The sequence below is a fragment of the Callithrix jacchus genome, chromosome 13, assembly GCF_049354715.1.
Source record: "Callithrix jacchus isolate 240 chromosome 13, calJac240_pri, whole genome shotgun sequence".
Taxonomy (NCBI): Eukaryota; Metazoa; Chordata; class Mammalia; order Primates; family Cebidae; genus Callithrix; species Callithrix jacchus.
In genome coordinates, this window is record NC_133514.1 from 121,979,231 (window position 1) to 121,995,659 (window position 16,429).

At 53.2% G+C, this 16,429-nt stretch overlaps 1 protein-coding gene and 1 long non-coding RNA gene across 12 annotated transcripts in view; one reads left to right on the forward strand and one right to left on the reverse strand.

Annotated features, from left to right (window-relative positions):
* CTDP1 (CTD phosphatase subunit 1) overlaps positions 1-16,429 on the forward strand; it is a 71,022-nt gene that overhangs the window by 32,843 nt on the left and 21,750 nt on the right. For 8 of the 11 annotated variants that reach the window (XR_004733119.3, XR_004733120.3, XR_004733123.3 and 5 more), the window contains exons 7-11: positions 1,115-1,281; positions 2,365-3,402; positions 4,791-4,932; positions 5,079-5,285; positions 14,814-14,976. Coding sequence is in view for 4 of the 11 variants with exons in the window: in XM_035271410.3 (XP_035127301.2) it covers positions 1,115-1,281; positions 2,365-3,402; positions 4,791-4,932; positions 5,079-5,285; positions 14,814-14,976 (1,717 nt within the window). In the remaining 7 variants the exon portion in view is untranslated. The remainder of the gene's footprint in view (positions 1-1,114; positions 1,282-2,364; positions 3,403-4,790; positions 4,933-5,078; positions 5,286-14,813; positions 14,977-16,429) is intronic. The other 3 variants (XR_004733122.3, XR_013525963.1, XM_017963566.4) reach the window with 1 other exon arrangement.
* On the reverse strand, positions 1,281-9,082 carry LOC118146944 (uncharacterized). The gene is made up of 3 exons (XR_004733125.3): positions 8,994-9,082; positions 6,939-7,146; positions 1,281-1,745 (listed from the first exon to the last, which is right to left on the reverse strand). It is a non-coding gene; the product is annotated as an uncharacterized LOC118146944 (long non-coding RNA).

Consider the following 16,429-nt stretch of genomic DNA (forward strand, 5'->3'; position numbering starts at 1 on the left):
CCCATTTCCACCCGGAAGTCCGTCCTGCTGCCGAGACACCACGGCAGGTGTGGCTTTTTCTCCCGAGAGCCCTGGCGGTCACAGCTTCAGCATCAGTCACTTCCTGGCTCACGGTGGCCACCTGCCTCTCAGCATTTTGGTTTTTAGATTTAGGGAGTCCACACAGACTGTGAGGCCTATGCAAGCTAGTGTTAACTAAGAAGAGAATCTGAAGGTATTTACTTCAAAAACAAACCTTTTTGCTAGTGTGTGGCAGAGTGAGCAGCTTGATCGGAACGGAGAATGGGAGGTACTGACAGTGATTTGTTAAGGACAGTCGGCTGAAGCCAGAATGTAGGATGGGGACGTGCCCAGGATGGGCCCTGGTGACGGACGCTGTGGCTTGCATGGAGGTAGCTGGAGGTCCTCTTAGAAGTCCTGTATTGGCAGTGGGTCTGTGTTTTGTTTCTAAGATGGGTCTTGCTCTGTCACCCAAGCTTAAGTGCATAGTGGGGTCTCAGCTCACCACAGCCTCGACTTCCTGGGCTCGGGCCATCTTCCCGCTTCAGCCTTCTGAGCGTCTGGGACTACCGGTGCCTGTCACCATGCCTGGATAATTTCTGTGTTTTTTGTAGGGACAGGGTCCTGCTTTGTTGTCCAGGCTGGTCTCAGACTCCTAGGCTCAAGCTTTCCTCCCACCAAGACCTCCCAAAGCTCTGGAAATTACGGGAACGAGCCACACTGCGCCTAGCCCACTCTGTGTTCAGAGACAGCACATTCTGGCCTTTAGGCTCCTCAGCCGTGTTTGTGCATGGAACATGGCCGCACCCACGCGCTCGGAGTTGGGTTTTGTCCCTGTGGCTGGCCCATAATGCCTGAAGTAGTGACTCTGGTGCTTTAAAAAACGGTTTGAGAACTCCTGCTTGAAGGAGATCGGGAACAGTGGGGAAGCTGTTAAGGACGTTTAAATGTGACCCAAACCGAAAGGGCTTCGGGCCAGTTGGCGTCTGTTTCTGATTAACCTGCTGTCTGCTGGCTGCATGTGGATTCAAGTCTTAAACTGTTACGCTTGACAAAGTGAATGACTACAGCTTTTCATTGTTATTTTTTGTAAATTATGCATTTTCGCTTGTAGAAATCTCTTTCCTTGTGGAGACTCAATGGTTTGCATTATCGATGACCGAGAGGACGTCTGGAAGTTCGCCCCCAACCTGATCACTGTGAAGAAATACGTGTACTTCCAGGGCACAGGCGACATGAACGCGCCCCCCGGGTCCCGGGCGTCTCCGACAAGAAGGAAAGGTGGGCAGCCTGCTTCCTGATTCTTTGCATTTTATTTATCGTTTCTCTCTTCTCGTTTCTTGTCTATTTTGACTGCTGTGAATTTAAGATGCAGTTTGGTTTTGTTTGTTTGTATTTCAGTAGAGATTATTGGATTTATTTAAATAGTACTGAAAAACAGGATATTACGTTGTTTCAATTTGGGCCTTAAAAAATGGCCTTAACTTAAACATTTTCCCAGTTGAATAAAGACTCAAGAATGCTGTTTACTTAATACATCTGAGCAGCGCCTTTCATCCCAGTTTTCCTTGAATGTACCCCTGGGCATTTGTCCATGGCGTTCTGTAGAGAGCGCAAATGTGGGGTGCAGTGGCTCCATGGGGAGGAACCATTCCCAGTGCACGGTGGTCCGGCTGGGCGCTGGCCAGGGCCCCAGAGAGCGGTGTGGTTTAACATGTCAGGCAGGTGTGCAGCTGGCGTTCACCCTGTGAAAAGTTAAGTGTTTTTGATGTTTATTTTTTAAAAAGTATTTTGAGGCATACATTTACTGCTGTAGTCACTAAAATGGAACTTGGAGGTTAAGACCAGGAGAGAGGGGAACTGGAGGCATTGCCATAGAGGTGGGGACTCACCAGATGGTGAGTCCTCCGGAGCGACGTCCTCCGGAGCGGGGCTTGATAAACCGTGGCCATAGGGTGCCAGGTCTGCAGCCCAGAGCTGGGAAGCAAACCTCCAGTGGTCCCTGGAGGTAGAGGATCCCTCATCCCCCAAATCCAGAACTTCCTGAGTACCCACATAGTGCTCAAAGGAAAGGAAATACTCATGTAGCATTTTGGAGTTTTCAGACTTGGGATGTTGAACTGGAAGTTTAATGCGAATACTCCAAAATCAGAAAACAAACTCGATATCCAACACATCTCTGGGCCCATGTGCTTGGGGTGAGGGGTACTCAGCCCTCCCGGCTCTGCACAGCACCTTTGCCAAGGCCTGGTCTGGGGGTGACTGAGAGCTCTCGGCTGTGGAGAGGGTGCTGCTTTAACTTTGAACGCTATTTAATGTTGAATGCTGAATCGTGGTAACTTTTCCTTTTGCGTGCATATTTAGTAAATCATTCTTCTCGAGGCACCGAGGTCTCAGAGCAAGCCCCGCCCGTGAGAGACCCTGAGGAGGGAGCACAGGCCCCTGGAGTGGAGCCCAGCAACGGCCTCGAGACAGCAGCACGGGAGCTGAACGGCAGCGAGGCTGCCGTCCTGCAGGACTCACCCCGCCCTGGGAAGCCAGATGAGAAGGACACCTGGCCCCTTGCCCAGGCCCCCGCTGGCAGCCGAGAGCTGGCAGGTGCTCTCGAGCCCCAGGGATCCTGTGCACAGGGTGGCCGGGCAGCACCGGGACAGCGGCCTGCCCAGGGTGCCATGGGCACTGACCTGGACTTTGACCTATCCAGTGACAGCGAGAGCAGCAGTGAGTCGGAGGGCACAAAGTCCTCCCCCTCGGCTTCTGACGGTGAAAGTGAAGGGAGGAGAGGCCGACAGAAGCCGAAGGCTGCCCCAGAGGGAGCTGAGGTGCTGGTGCAGGGCAGGCCCCTGGAGGCAAGCCGGCCTGCAGGGCCAAGTTCCCTTGGAGAGGCCGAGCCCAGTGCACACGTCCCGGACAAGGGGCCCGAGCTCGGTGGGCAGGAGGAGGGCGAGCGGGACAGCCTCTGCAGCCTGGGCAACGGCTGTGCCGACAGGAAGGAGGCGGAGACCGAGTCTCAGAACAGCGAGCTGTCGGGCGTCACCGCGGGCGAGTCCCTGGACCAGAGCATGGAGGAGGAGGAGGAGGACACGGATGAGGATGACCACCTCATCTACCTGGAGGAGATCCTGGTCCGTGTGCACACCGACTACTATGCCAAGTACGACCGCTTCCTCAACAAGGAGATCGAGGAGGCGCCAGACATCCGCAAGATCGTGCCGGAGCTCAAGAGCAAGGTGCTGGCGGACGTGGCCATCATTTTCAGTGGGCTGCACCCCACCAACTTCCCAATAGAGAAGACGCGGGAGCATTACCACGCCACAGCGCTGGGAGCAAAGATCCTCACTCGGCTGGTGCTGAGTCCCGATGCCCCTGACAGGGCCACGCACCTGATCGCCGCACGGGCTGGTGAGTGCCGCCTCCCTCCCCACACCCTGGGCATGCGTGGTCAGGCCCGCAGACTCCTTGCCAGCATGCCTTAGAGTTGACATTGCTGTTTATCTCACGTTCAGTTTTCAGAAATGTTTTCCAGAATCACCATCTTTTAAGAATAGATCCTGACATTGGGTGAAATTCAGGTTTGGGCACGTTCATGCTTTCGGACCACAGTCATCGCCAATGCACACCATGCCAGGTGGCAGGAGTTACTAGTGTGTGGGGCAGACAGTTAGAAGCTCCTTCCTGGAGTAAGAACAGGGAATCAGCAATGGGGCGCAGTGGAGACACTCCAGGCAGGAACAGGAGCTGGGGACTTCAGTTCACAGGTGAAAGGCGGACAAACCCTCCGAGTTAGGAAGCCAAGCACAGGGTTCAGCCGAAGTGCACACAGAAGGATGGACGCGTGGTGGCTGGAAGAGCGGAGGACGGGCCACTGTCCCCCGACGGTGAAACCTGCCCAGACAGGACAGGCTGCCGTGTTTGAGACTTCCACCGAGTAAAACAGAACCTTTCAGCGATAGGTGAATCTTGAAGGAAGGCTCACACCTCGTTGCTTAAAAAACCCAAATACCTAGTTACTGTGTTAAAATACTCCCATAAGCACCTTGATCTTTCCCAAGTGAAGGTTGCTTGAACGCCTTCAGGTTCTGCTCCTCCAGTCGTCGTTTCTCTCCTGGCCACGTGTCCTGAGAGGGCTTTTCAGTGCTTGGCCCTGCCTCTGTGGCTCCTGTGGCTGTAGGGTGAGCTCATCCCCGGCCACGCAAATGCTCCCTGTCATTTGAGGTCACGCCTCCAGCGTGTATCTTGTGGCGTTGGACAAGCATGTGCTCAGTAAGCATTTGAGTCAAGGGTGAAATGGAAGGTTCCATCTCAGTGTGAAATAGCTGGGTGCTAGCTGCAGGGTGGAGGCAGGCTCTGTGAGTCCCAGGAGGAAGCTAAGCCTCGGCCCCGTGGGCAGTCAGGCCCTTGTGTCCTGACCATGGAGCTGAGACAGGCCGGGGCCTCCACAGCCCCTCGAGTGCCCGTCTGCTGTGCTCTGTATTTGCCCAGCTCCTGATCCTCCTCTCACTTCTCCCTTCCCCAAATCGTGCTTACGTTTCCGTTTTGCTTCCGTGTTAGTGGCCTCACTGCTGAGGGGCTTTCCTGAACACATTAAAGGGTCCTCTTGTTGCTCACGTCACCCACTGCGTCCAGCTCCCTGTCCACGATCCACCCTCCCCACTCCAGCCTTACCTGTCTTTCCCTTCCCACCATGGCTGCTTGTCCCTGGCCTGGGAGATGGGCACCTGTGATGGGCAGCCCTAGTGGGGTGCAGCCAGGTGAGCGCCCTGAGCCTGACTCAGCCCGGTCTCCCGCAGGCACAGAGAAGGTGCTGCAGGCACAGGAGTGTGGGCACCTGCACGTGGTCAATCCTGACTGGCTGTGGAGCTGCCTGGAGCGCTGGGACAAGGTGGAGGAGCAGCTCTTCCCGCTCAGGGACGACCACACCAAGGCACAGAGGTGGGTGCTTCCAGTCCCTGCCAGGCGGTCTCTCTCCAGGTGGCTGTTGCTTCACATGCCTGGGCAGTGCCCGCTGGGAGTCCCTGCATGCCTGCCCTGCATCGCCTGGATACCCGCTCACAGCCCTTGTTCTCTTCCTCCTACAGGGAGAACAGCCCCGCGGCCTTTCCCGACCGGGAGGGTGTGCCCCCCACTGCCCTGTTCCACCCAATGCCGGTTCTTCCCAAGGCCCAGCCTGGCCCTGAGGTTCGGATCTATGACTCCAACACGGGAAAGCTCATCAGGACGGGTGCCCGGGGGCCCCCAGCACCCCCCAGCTCCCTGCCCATCCGCCAGGAGCCCTCCTCCTTCAGGTACATGGCAGCCCGGCCGCACTCCCCAGCTAATGAGGGCTCAACAAGCTTGCTGCTCTGGTCTGTTAGGGGGATGGCACCAGCTGCCTGCAGTGAGGGTGGGTGGAGGTGCAGGGGTGGTACCAGTGGCGGTTGGAAGGGAAACTTTATTGGACTGGAAGGTGTGAGTAGCCAGGATCTGTGCTGCCCGGGAGACGGGAGATCGCGGACTCTGAGCACGTGGCTTCTGTGCCTGTTTTCCTGAGTGCACCTGAGATCAGCCCTCAGCCTTTGTGAGTCCTTTGGGATCCAGCGCTGTCCCTGTGTGGGGACACTGAGGCCCAGAGTGCAGGGCCCTCCCAGGTCAGGGGAGCAGGAGTGGCCAGAGCACAGTGGGTGGCAACATTCTAAGCCAGAAGCCTAGGTGGACAGGCAAGGAGGACCCCACCAGACACCACGACAAAGCCCAGTCAGCTTTCGGGAGAGGCCACTCCGCCTAAAAACGTACTCTAGTGCCTCCTGGGTTTTCTGTCTCATAGACTGTGTTCTGTCCAGAGCAGCACGTGCCCCTCACAGCCCTTGGGTTCATGGCGGGGAGTAATGCTAAGAGGAGGAGGAGTCGCATGACTGGGCAGTGGGCCAGGTGCAGGTGCAGGTGCAGAGTGGCCATGGGCAGCTGGGGCAGCTGGGCCAGCACGGGTGGCCTCCTGTGCAGCAGCCTGGCAATGCTGTGGGGTTGAGTTAGGTTGAATTCGAGGTTCTCCATTTTGATGACAGGTAAGAGGATCCCCAGCCATACAGAGATGTCACCTCCCATCGTTAGGAAGGCATCCCAGTGACATCACCTCCCGTTAGGAAGGCGTCCTGGTGACGTCACCTCCCGTTAGGAAGGCGTCCTGGTGACGTCACCTCCCATTGTTAGGAAGGGGTCCTGGTGACATCACTTCCCGTTAGGAAGGCGTCCTGGTGATGTCACCTCCCATTGTTAGGAAGGGGTCCTGGTGACGTCACCTCCCATTAGGAAGGCGTCCTGGTGACGTCACCTCCCGTTAGGAAGGGGTCCTGGTGACGTCACCTCCCATCGTTAGGAAGGGGTCCTGGTGACATCACCTCCCGTTAGGAAGGTGTCCTGGGGACGTCACCTCCCATCGTTAGGAAGGTCCTGGGGATGTCACCTCCCATGGTTAGGAGGGCGTCCTGGTGGTGGTGTCATTTCTGGTCTTTAGAAGAGCCTCCTGTGTGGGCTTATTGGGGTTTAATACAGTGTCCTCTTTCTAGCGCTTGCCTCTCCCACGACAGCAGGTGCCTGCAGTTCAGTTTGTTTCTGACGCTGATGACCACAGGTGGCATCAGGCTCTGAGTCTAGGAGCTCAGTCCCACCAGGCTGCCCTCATTTCGGACCCCCAGGCCGCCTCGCCGTCCAGCTCAGCTGCAGTGTTGGGGGTTCCTACACTCAGACTTGTGCTGTTTTGATCATCTGAATCAGCTCAGGAAACTCAGGAAAACATTTCACCCAACGTTACCGGGTTAAAGGAGGGGGAGCATCGTGTGTGCTCCCCAGAAGCTCAGTGGAGGGGGCATGGCTGGTCCACCATTGCCCTCTTTTCCTGCCAAAGCCTCCTGGTGACCAGCTGGGCCCTGGAGCCACTCAGGCCCAGCCTGCAGCGCTCTTACCTCTGTGGTGTTTCCAGGGGCTGGAAACAGGTCTCTTTCCATAACACCAGGGCTTAGCCCTTCGGTGTTACTCTTATTTCTTCATTTGACTTAATTAATTCCAACCCTCCAGCCGGGTGACAAAACTCCTGGACCCTTCTGAGGACGGTGTGGTGGAGCCTGGCCTGTGGGGTTGTTGTGGGCCAGGCGGCGAATGGGCCAGCACCTCCTAGAGCAGAACGACATGGAGATGTGACATCTCAAGAGTCAGGGTCTGTCGTGTGCTGTGACTCTCATCAGTAGAAGCACAATTGTAGGACAGATGTGTGCATTAAAGTGATACTGCTGAGATTTAGCTCTAAACTGCAGTTTTACAAAACGCTTCCGTAAGTGAAGCCACGCAGTGGGTACTACGAGCAGCACCTGTGTTTTAGACGCTGTTTCTCACAGTTACATAAATGGTGGGGGAGGGGCTTGCACCTGCAGTCCCAGTGCTTTGAAAGGTAGACCCATGAGGATGGCTTGAGCCCAGGAGTTCGAGGCTGCAGTGAGCTGTGAGTCAGAGCTGCAGAGTCAGACCTGGTCTCAAAAAAAAATTTTTTTTTAATAAATAAAAATAAAATCAAACCTTTGACTTACTTTTTTCTTCAGTTTTTTTTTTTTTTTTGAGACAGTCTTGCTCTGTCACCCAGGATGCAGTGCAGTGGTGCGATGACTGCAACCTCTGCCTCCCAGGTTCAAGAAATTCTCCTGCCTCAGCCCCTTGAGCAGCTGGAATTAAAGGCACGCTCCACCACACCCGCTAATTTTTGTATTTTTAGTAGAGACTGGGTTTCACCATGTCGCCCAAGTTGGTCTCGAACTCCTGGCCTCATTGTCTTAAACTACATAAAGTAGTCAAAACTGGTCTGTTAATTATTCAGCCTTGCTTGACGTGAGCTAGGAATTTCTAAGGTCAGTGAGGAAAACAGTCGTCTGAAGATGGACGTGCAGACGGTAAGCTGAGTTTGAGTGAAGTCAAACACTGCTTCGCTTGGGCAGCACTGATAATGTGGCAGCAGATCGCCGTCTGTGTGTGATTAAGCTGAACAGCAGCAGTTCAGTTTCTACTGGCACATCACACAGTCTTCAGCTCTGCCTGCCTTTCCTGGGCTGTAGTTCATTGAATAAGTCAACTTTTGATGGCATTTTCTTCTCTTTTTAATCTGAAAGTGTAATTTGCACCAAACTATCAATTTTACTTAAGTTACTACCAGCCATTTACATACGAAGGGTGTCAATGTGATTTGTTAGGTTGTGATAATTGTGCTGTTGTGGCCTCAGAAATGTGCTGCGTGGTCTGTGTGATCCAGGTGGGTGCAGCTTTGTCGCGTGAAGGAAATGTCCCTCCCCTCACTTGTGTGTGTTGGGAACGGAGTTCTCCTGAAATGAGCATCGGTTCTGCTTTTTCATAGTTTTCCAAATTGATGAAATAACCAATTTATCTAAGAAAAAAAGAGTCCCCGTTTTAATGTCCCCTCCCCAGGCTAGACCTACCCTGGAAGTCTGAGGCAGTGGGACCAGGAATTCTGGAGGTTTTTTTACTTTGGAGAGCACCCGGGTCTGTGTGGACTGGCCACGCCCCTGCCACCCCTCCACACTGGGCTGTTTTCTTTTCTTTTTTCTTTTTTTTGAGATGGAGTTTCACTCTGTTGCCCAGGCTGGAGTACAGTGGCACCATCTCAACTCACTGCAACCTCCTCCTCCCAGGTTCAAGCGATTCTCCTACCTCAGCCTCCCAAGTAGCTGGAATTAGAGGCATGCACCACCACACGCGGCTAATTTTTGTATTTTTGGTAGACACAGGGTTTCACCATGTAGGCTGGGATGGTCTCAATCCCTTGACCTCATGTAGGGTGTCTTCTTCTGGTTTAGTCCTAGAGTCTCCCCTGCTTGGGTTTGTGTGGAGCCCTGGTGCCTGCAGGACCAGAGCGCTCTACCTGTGCAGACGGGTCCCGCATGGTCTCCTGCGGCCACCCCCATGCCCTTGCAACAGTGCTGCGCCATGCAGCCCAGCTCTCCCATGGCACCACTCACCGTCAGTCCTGTGCCTGAACAGCCCCAGGCCTCATCTGTCACGTGTGTTGGTGACACCGTGCAAGAGTGGCCCCATCTCCCCTGAGAGTGGTGGTTCCCCATTCTGTGCCTGGAACCCTGTGCAGACCCATTGTGACAGGGCCCTAGGTGGTCAAGGCAGTTGGCCCTCTGTCCCTGGACTGCTCCTCACCTCAGGTTTTGGACATTGTAAGTTTTTTCTAATTCTGGCTTTGACCTTTTTGGTGCTCGGCTGGTAGGCAGGTTCACCAGGGACCTGGATGTGAGTGTGAGCATTCGGTTTTTTGGCTAAAATTTTGAGATATTTGTAGATTTACATGCAGTGATAATGCAGAGAGGTCCTCCTTTATCCCGTTTTCCCTGTGGTTGCATCTTGTGAAAGTGGGGAACAGGCTCCCACTAGGACCCACACAGACTCATCCAGACACAGAACCCTCACACCAGCTCCCCTGAAGCCCCTCACGACCTCAGCCACTTCCCTCTCCCTGACCCTTGGCCCTCCACCTACTGTCCCTCGCTGTCCCTCGTCCTCTCAGGAGTGCTGTGTACAGCGAGTTGGCAGCCATCTGGAGCTGACCCTCCTTCCTCAGCACAATTCCTGGAGCGCCTCTGAGTTGCTGCTGTGCCCCTTGCTCATGCCCCCCTCTTGCTGAGCGGTGTTTGGTGGTGTGTGGAGGAGCCATCTGTGATTTCACCTTGTTCACCCTTTGAGAGGGACGTTTGGGTTGCTTTCAGCCTTTGCTCTAAACATTTACACAAGGTTGAGCATCTCATCTGAAAATCCAGAATCAGAAATGCTCCAAGATTTGCACTTTTCTGAGCACTGATGTGGCCCTGCAAGGAAAGGGTCATTGAACATTCAGATTTGGGGTCACCGGTTGGGGTTGCTCAACTCCTAAGTGTGATGCAGATACTTCAAAATTCGGAAATCCAAAATCTGAAACACGTTTGGTCCAAGCATGTTGGCTATGGGATACTTAACCTAAGTTTTTATTTCTTTGGATAAATGTCCAGTGGTACAGTTGCCAGATTGGGTGGTGAGTGCGTGTTTAGCTTTTTAAAGAAACTGCCAGCCCTTTTTCTGGAATTCTCACCGGCAGTGAGTGATGCAGGCGGCCTGGCCAGTGCTGTTGACTAGCCATTCCCGATAGGTGTGTCCCAAGCTCATTGTGGCTGTACTGTGCATGTTCTTAGTGAATAGCGACACCGTTCCGTGTCCCGTCTGCATGTTCTGCTCAGTGAGGTGGCTGTTTGGGTCTTTTGCCCATTTTCTAATTGGATTGTTTGGGTTTTTACCGTCGATTTTGAGAGTTTTTAAAATACATTTTCATGCTAGTACTTGGTTGGTTATGTGACTTACAAATCCTTTCTCCCAGTCAGCAACTTGCTTTTTCATCCTCAAGAGGGTCTTTGGCAGAGCACAGTTTTTAGTTCATCACTGCCTCCTTCTAGGGATCATGCTTTTGATGTCAAGTTAACTAATAGCTAGTCCCAGGTCCCAGGTCCCAGAGATGTTCTTATGTTTTACCCTGAAAGTTCTGTAGTCTTTTGTTTAACATGTCAGCCTGAGATGTGCTTGAGGTTGATTTTCTGGCCCCAGCCACGTTGTCACAGGCACCGTTTTCCGTCTGCAGACACTTCCGCCCCAGAGTCTAGAGGGCTCTCAGGTACACCTGTGTGGTCTGTTTCCGGGTTTTCTGCCCGTAGGTTTTTCATAGATGCCCTTGGTCAAGTTGAGGGGTTTCATATTTTCTGAGTGTTTATCACCAGCAGGTGTTGAATTTTTTAGGTGTTTGTGTGTTGTTTGGTATGATGGTATGGTTTTTCTTCTTTTGCCTGTCAGTATGTGGTGGTCACGCTGACTGATTTTTGGATGTGGAAACAACTTTGCAACCCAGAAATAAGTCCCTTGGTTGTGGGGTGGAGCAGCCTCGACGCTCTCCTGTGAAATAAGTCCCTTGGTTGTGGGGTAGAGGAGCCTGCGTGTTGGTTATGGTGTAGAATAACCTTGTTGCTCTTCTGTGAAGTGTCTTGATGTTGATGTGGAGGGGCCTGGGGGGCTGCACTTGTCACATTTTGTGCTGTCTGCGCCCAGGTTTGTTGCGGCTCCTGTTATGAGGTGGGGAGCGCCCCACCCTCCAGCATCCCTGGAGAGACTATGGACTTGCCCCTTTCTTTCACACAGTTGGGAGAATTCTCCAGTGAGACCGTCTGGTCCTGGAGATTTTATTTTTGCAAGATTTAAAATTTCATATTCACTTTTTCAGTAGTTATAGGGCGTTTCACAGGATCCGTTGCGTTTGGGTGAGTTGTGGCTGTTTGTGGCTCCGTTTACCTTCGCTGATTTTTTTCGTTTTCAGCCTTCATGTCGTCTTCCCTCTGCTTGTTTTGGGATGATTTCTTAGGACATGAGTTTCGACAGTCAAGCATGATCTAGAGAACCCAAGTGGAGTCTCCAGTGCTTGACTGGATTCCTGCTTCCATCCTTGCAGGAGGCTCGCTCAAGGTCCTTCCCTCCCAACCTGCAGGGACAACCATTGCTCTCAGGGCAGCCCGGGGCCCACTCCTGCCCCTCTCTTGCTAGGGGACGTTTTCACGGGACAAGACTCTGGGTGGACCTTCCTTTTCCTCAGGACCTGAGAAACATCCGACTTGAGTGATCTTCTGTTTCTGACCGTTTTTCCTCTGGGTAAGCTGTGTTTTCTCTTTGACTGCCTTCAAGGTCTGTCTGCATCTTTAACCGAAGTTCCTGGTTGATCTTGTTTAGGTTTGGCTCTGCTGTGTGAGTTGGAAGGGTTATGTCTTTTGAAGTCTTTGGGGCACTTCCAGCCGTTGCTCTTCAGGGCCATCTCTGCCACGCATGGGACAGCAGGGACACAGATGCTGAGCCTTGTTCTGTCTCACGCATCCTAAATGGTGTTCCTTTTTCCTGTCAGCTCACTTCCTCTGTTGTTCAGATTCGTGATTTCTGGTAGACTTTCAGGCTCACTGACTTCTGTCTCCTGCATTTGCTGCTAGTCTGTCCGTGACAGTTTTTGGTTTTAGTTTTATATCTCTCATTTCTAAAATCTCTGTCTTTCTGGTTCTTTGCCAAGCCTTTCTGTGTTTTCCATTTGCTTCAAGCATATTTGCAGTTGCCTCTTGAAGCGTTTGTATCATGGATGCTGTAAAGTCGTTGTCGGAATGTTAGCATCTCTGCCTCGAAGCTCGGCCTCTGTCGATTGTCTTTTTCTCATCGTTTTAGATCTTCCTGGTTCTTGCGGCGACTGTGACATTGGATTTGAACCCAGACCTCTTCACATGGTGTTAGGAGACTTTGGATCTTATGTAAACCTTCTGCCATCACTGATTTTTTTCAGGCCGTGCTCCAGCAGCAGGAGTGGAGGCTCCCTTGTTCCTGCAAGTTGGGACAGGAGTCCACTCCCCCACATGGCATCTTTTGAGGCCTGAGAGTGGGGGTGGGGGTGATACTGTTGCTGGTGGATGGCTGTGGGGGTGGGGATGACACTTGCTAGTGGACAGCCGTGGGGGCTGGGGTGACATTGTTGCTGGTGGATGGTGGTTGGGGGTGGGGTGATACTTGCTGGTGGATGACTGTGAGAGGTGGGGTGACACTTGCTGGTGGACAGCTGTGGGGTCTCTGATGACATTGTTGCTGGCGGGCGGCTCTGGGGGCTGGGGTGACACCGTTGCTGGTGGACAGCTATGGGGTGAGGTGACATCATTGTTGGTGGATGGCTGTGGAGGTGGGGGTGGCACCGTTGCTGGCGGACGGCTATGGGGGGGAGTGGCACCATTGCTGGTGGATGGCTGTGGGGGATAGGGTGGCACCGTTGCTGGCGGACGGCTATGGGGGGGAGTGGTACCGTTGCTGGTGGATGGCTGTGGGGGATAGGGTGGTACCGTTGCTGGCGGATGGCTGTAGGGGTGGGGTAGCACTGTTGCTGTGGCAGTCCTGGCTCCACACAGCATTGTCACTGGCACCATGGGAGGGGTGTCTGCATCTCCAATGGGGGCTGGGGAGAGTCTGGACCCTCCCACATGGGTGGGAGGGGCCTTGTTGCTGCCGCTGGGTGTGAACGTCAGGCTCCCCACATGCTCCCCCGTGGCCTTCTCTGAGACCTCAGAGGAGGGGTGTTTGGAGTAGAGCAGTTATCACAGGTTTTTAACATGTTCATTTAATTCGTTTTAAAATAACAGTGCAGTTGGCCCTTTGAACCACACTGGTTTGAATGGCATACGTCCACTTAACGTGGATGTTTCAGCCAAATGCAGGCAGGAAGTGTGGCGTTCACAGAATGGGAAGCGGGCGTTCGCGGGATGGGAAGCAGGCATGTGTTCGTGGGATGGAAAATGAGCCTTCGCGGGATGGGAAGCGGGCCTTTGCAGAATGGGGAGTGGGCGTGCATTTGTGGGATGGAAAGCTCTTGTTTGCAGAGGGCCATCAAGAGTGGACTTTGACGAGGCTGGGGAGTTCTGAATTCCAGTAGCTCAGATCAGCATTTTAGATTTCTGGGCGAAAAATCTTCTCTCCATGAGGAACTAGACTAATACAGTTGGGTCTTTACAGTTTTGTGACTTTGACTTAGGGCCTGTTTCCTTCACCATGATGGGTTTTATCCTCGCCTCCTCGTGTCTGTCCCTAGCAAGCTGGTGTCTGGGACGCACGCTCAGTGCCTCCTGGTCTCGTGCTCCAGTCGACCAGGAAAGAACCGGCTGCTAGAAACAGCCGCCTCTCAGGAGGGCAGCATCAGCCGTTTTCCCAGAAGCTTGCCTTAAATTCCAGCAGTCAAAGGCAGGCATCAGAATATATTCATAAGATTGACACACCCAGAGCAAGACAGATGTTTACAGAGGAGAGAAACCATTTCAAATGGAGCTGCGGTTTTCACATGGCAGGAAAATGGGTGTGATCATGGCATCCTTGACACAGAAGGTTGGCCGTGCTCACTGATTCGTTTCATTAACATTTAGTACTTCAGTAAAGCAAGCACAGGAATTACCGTTTCCTGGTTTTTGTGTGTGTGAAATGAGTTTTTCTTTTTTTTAAGATGGACTCTTGCTCTGTCACCCAGGCTGGAGTGCAGTGGGGTGATCTCTGCTCGTTACGACCTCTGCCTCCTGGGTTCAAGCATTTCTCCTGCTTCAGCCTCCTGAGTAGCTGGGATTACAGGCGCCCGCCACCACATCCGGCTAATTTTTTGCATTTTTGGTAGAGATCGGGTTTTACTGTGTTGGCCAGGCTGGTCTCGAACTCCTCACCTCACGTGATCCACCTGCCTGCCTCAGCCTCCCACAGTGCCGGATCACAAGTGTGACGCTCCACACCAACCGGTGAAATGATTTTAATCTCAGTCACTGGCATTGTTTTGTCACGTTACCATTCTTTGTCTTTTCCTAGCCTGGAGATGTTGCTCTCCAGACCCTGTTTTGAGGGTGAATGACATGTCCTGGTGGTTCCCAGAACGCTGTTCATCTCCCGTCCCATTTTCCCCTTTCTTCTAAGATGCTAGAGCCCGGCAGGTGTCTGCACCATGGGGATTTTGTTGATAAAAGAAGGTGTATGCTATTTTTCGACAGGATAGTCACAAACGTATTTTGCCACTCAACCTGGGCTGAATTGGCAAAGTCTGATCTGTTAAACTCTGAAAAGCGTATTGGCGAAGTATCATATGTTTTATGAGTATTCCCTGTTGGGTGTGTGAATGTTTATCTAGTCCGAGAGTCAGGAATCTGATTCAGTTCTGAAAGGTGCAATTCAAGCTGACTTTCCTCATGTGGGGCCTATAAAATTCCTTTCAGAGCGGTCCCGCCACCTCAGCCGCAGATGTTTGATGAAGAGCTGCCTGATGCTCAGGACGGAGAGCAGCCTGGCCCTTCTAGAAGAAAGCGACAGCCCAGTATGTCTGAGACAATGCCGCTGTACACTCTTTGTAAGGAGGATTTAGAGAGTATGGACAAAGAGGTGAGCCAAACACCGGGGCTTGTGCTGGGGCCACAGAGCAGCGGTGAGCGGGCGGATCGCTGAGCTGCGCACGTGGAGGCGGAGCTAGAATTCTGCAGTCGCACAGTCGGCTCTGGTTGGGGACTATCACTTGTGTTTTTCGTGGAACTTCCTATTCAAGGAGACCTAGAACAGCATAAGCAATGTTACCAGCAGCATGTGGCATGAGAGCATGACGGGCGTGGTTTAGGATTCGCCTGCGTCCCCACCAGGGCCAACGCTGCCCGGCCCTCCTGCTCTCCTGGCCCTCCCCAAGGACGTAGGACAGCGTCTGGAGGCACACGTGGTCGTGACCAGGGGTGATACTGGTGCTGGTCAGCACCCCCCGCCCGACACTGACAGGCCCCTGTTGAGAAACCCTGGGCAGCTGTGCTTCCATTGCATATGGGCGTTGAACACATGCACACAGTGTGACTGATTCTCACAGCGTCTCGTGTGACTGATTCTCACACATCTCATGTGACTGTGACTCTCACGGCACCTCGTGTGACTGTGATGCTCCCAGGATCTCATTATCCTGGCACTAAAGAGCTTTAGGCAGCATTGGTGAAGTTGAGGTTTGCTCAGCCAGGTCATGTTTGGCTCCTGCGTCCTGGGCCCCTTGGCCCGTGTGCTGCTTCTCGTGGGTCCCAGGCCACCCTCTTGATAGAAGGTTCCACACCTGTCGGGGTGCTACAGGCGGGCAGTCTGCATAGCATGGTCCTTCAGAGACTGTTCTTTAGAAGGACCCTGGTGGAAAAACGCATCCTGTGCCCTCCTGGAAGGTACCTTCATGGGTGGCGCCTATGCGGGTCTCACCCGCAGCCGATCAGGGTGCCCGTGTGGGGCTCCCCTGTGGGTCTGACCCACAGCTGGTCAGGGTACCTGTGTAGGTCTCCTGCAGCCTGTCAGGGCTCCCGTGTGGGTCTCCCGCAGCTGGTCGGGGCGCAGGCCACCCCCTTCCGAGGTCTTTTTCTCCAGAGCCCCTCCTCTGTGCCCACGTGGCATCGCGGTCCTGTGGAGAGAGCTGCTGTTCTGTTTGCATTGAGAAGGTAGAGGTTTCTTGAGGAGGAAAATAGCTCCTGTTTATTTTTAGCAGGAGCAGAAAAATGCAGATGGTTGTATTTAGGACAGAATCACGTCAGTAATTCAGGTCATCACCTTTAGACCCCAGTGTATTTTGTGAGGATCAAACCCATTTTTCAGGTGTGCTGATTTCTCTGCCATTTTTCTGCCATTTTAAACATGGGGTTTTTTGTTTTTTTCTTCATGAAGATGTTTTCTCTTAAATTTTCGTCAGCCACTACTCGTAAGCCCAGACCAGTTTATTTGAGACGCCAGGTTTCCATATAAGGAATCACCACCTGACTAGGAGCAGAGGCTGGAGGAGAGGAGGGAGTGGACGCTGGCCTCTTCCTGCCTGGAAGCCGCCGAC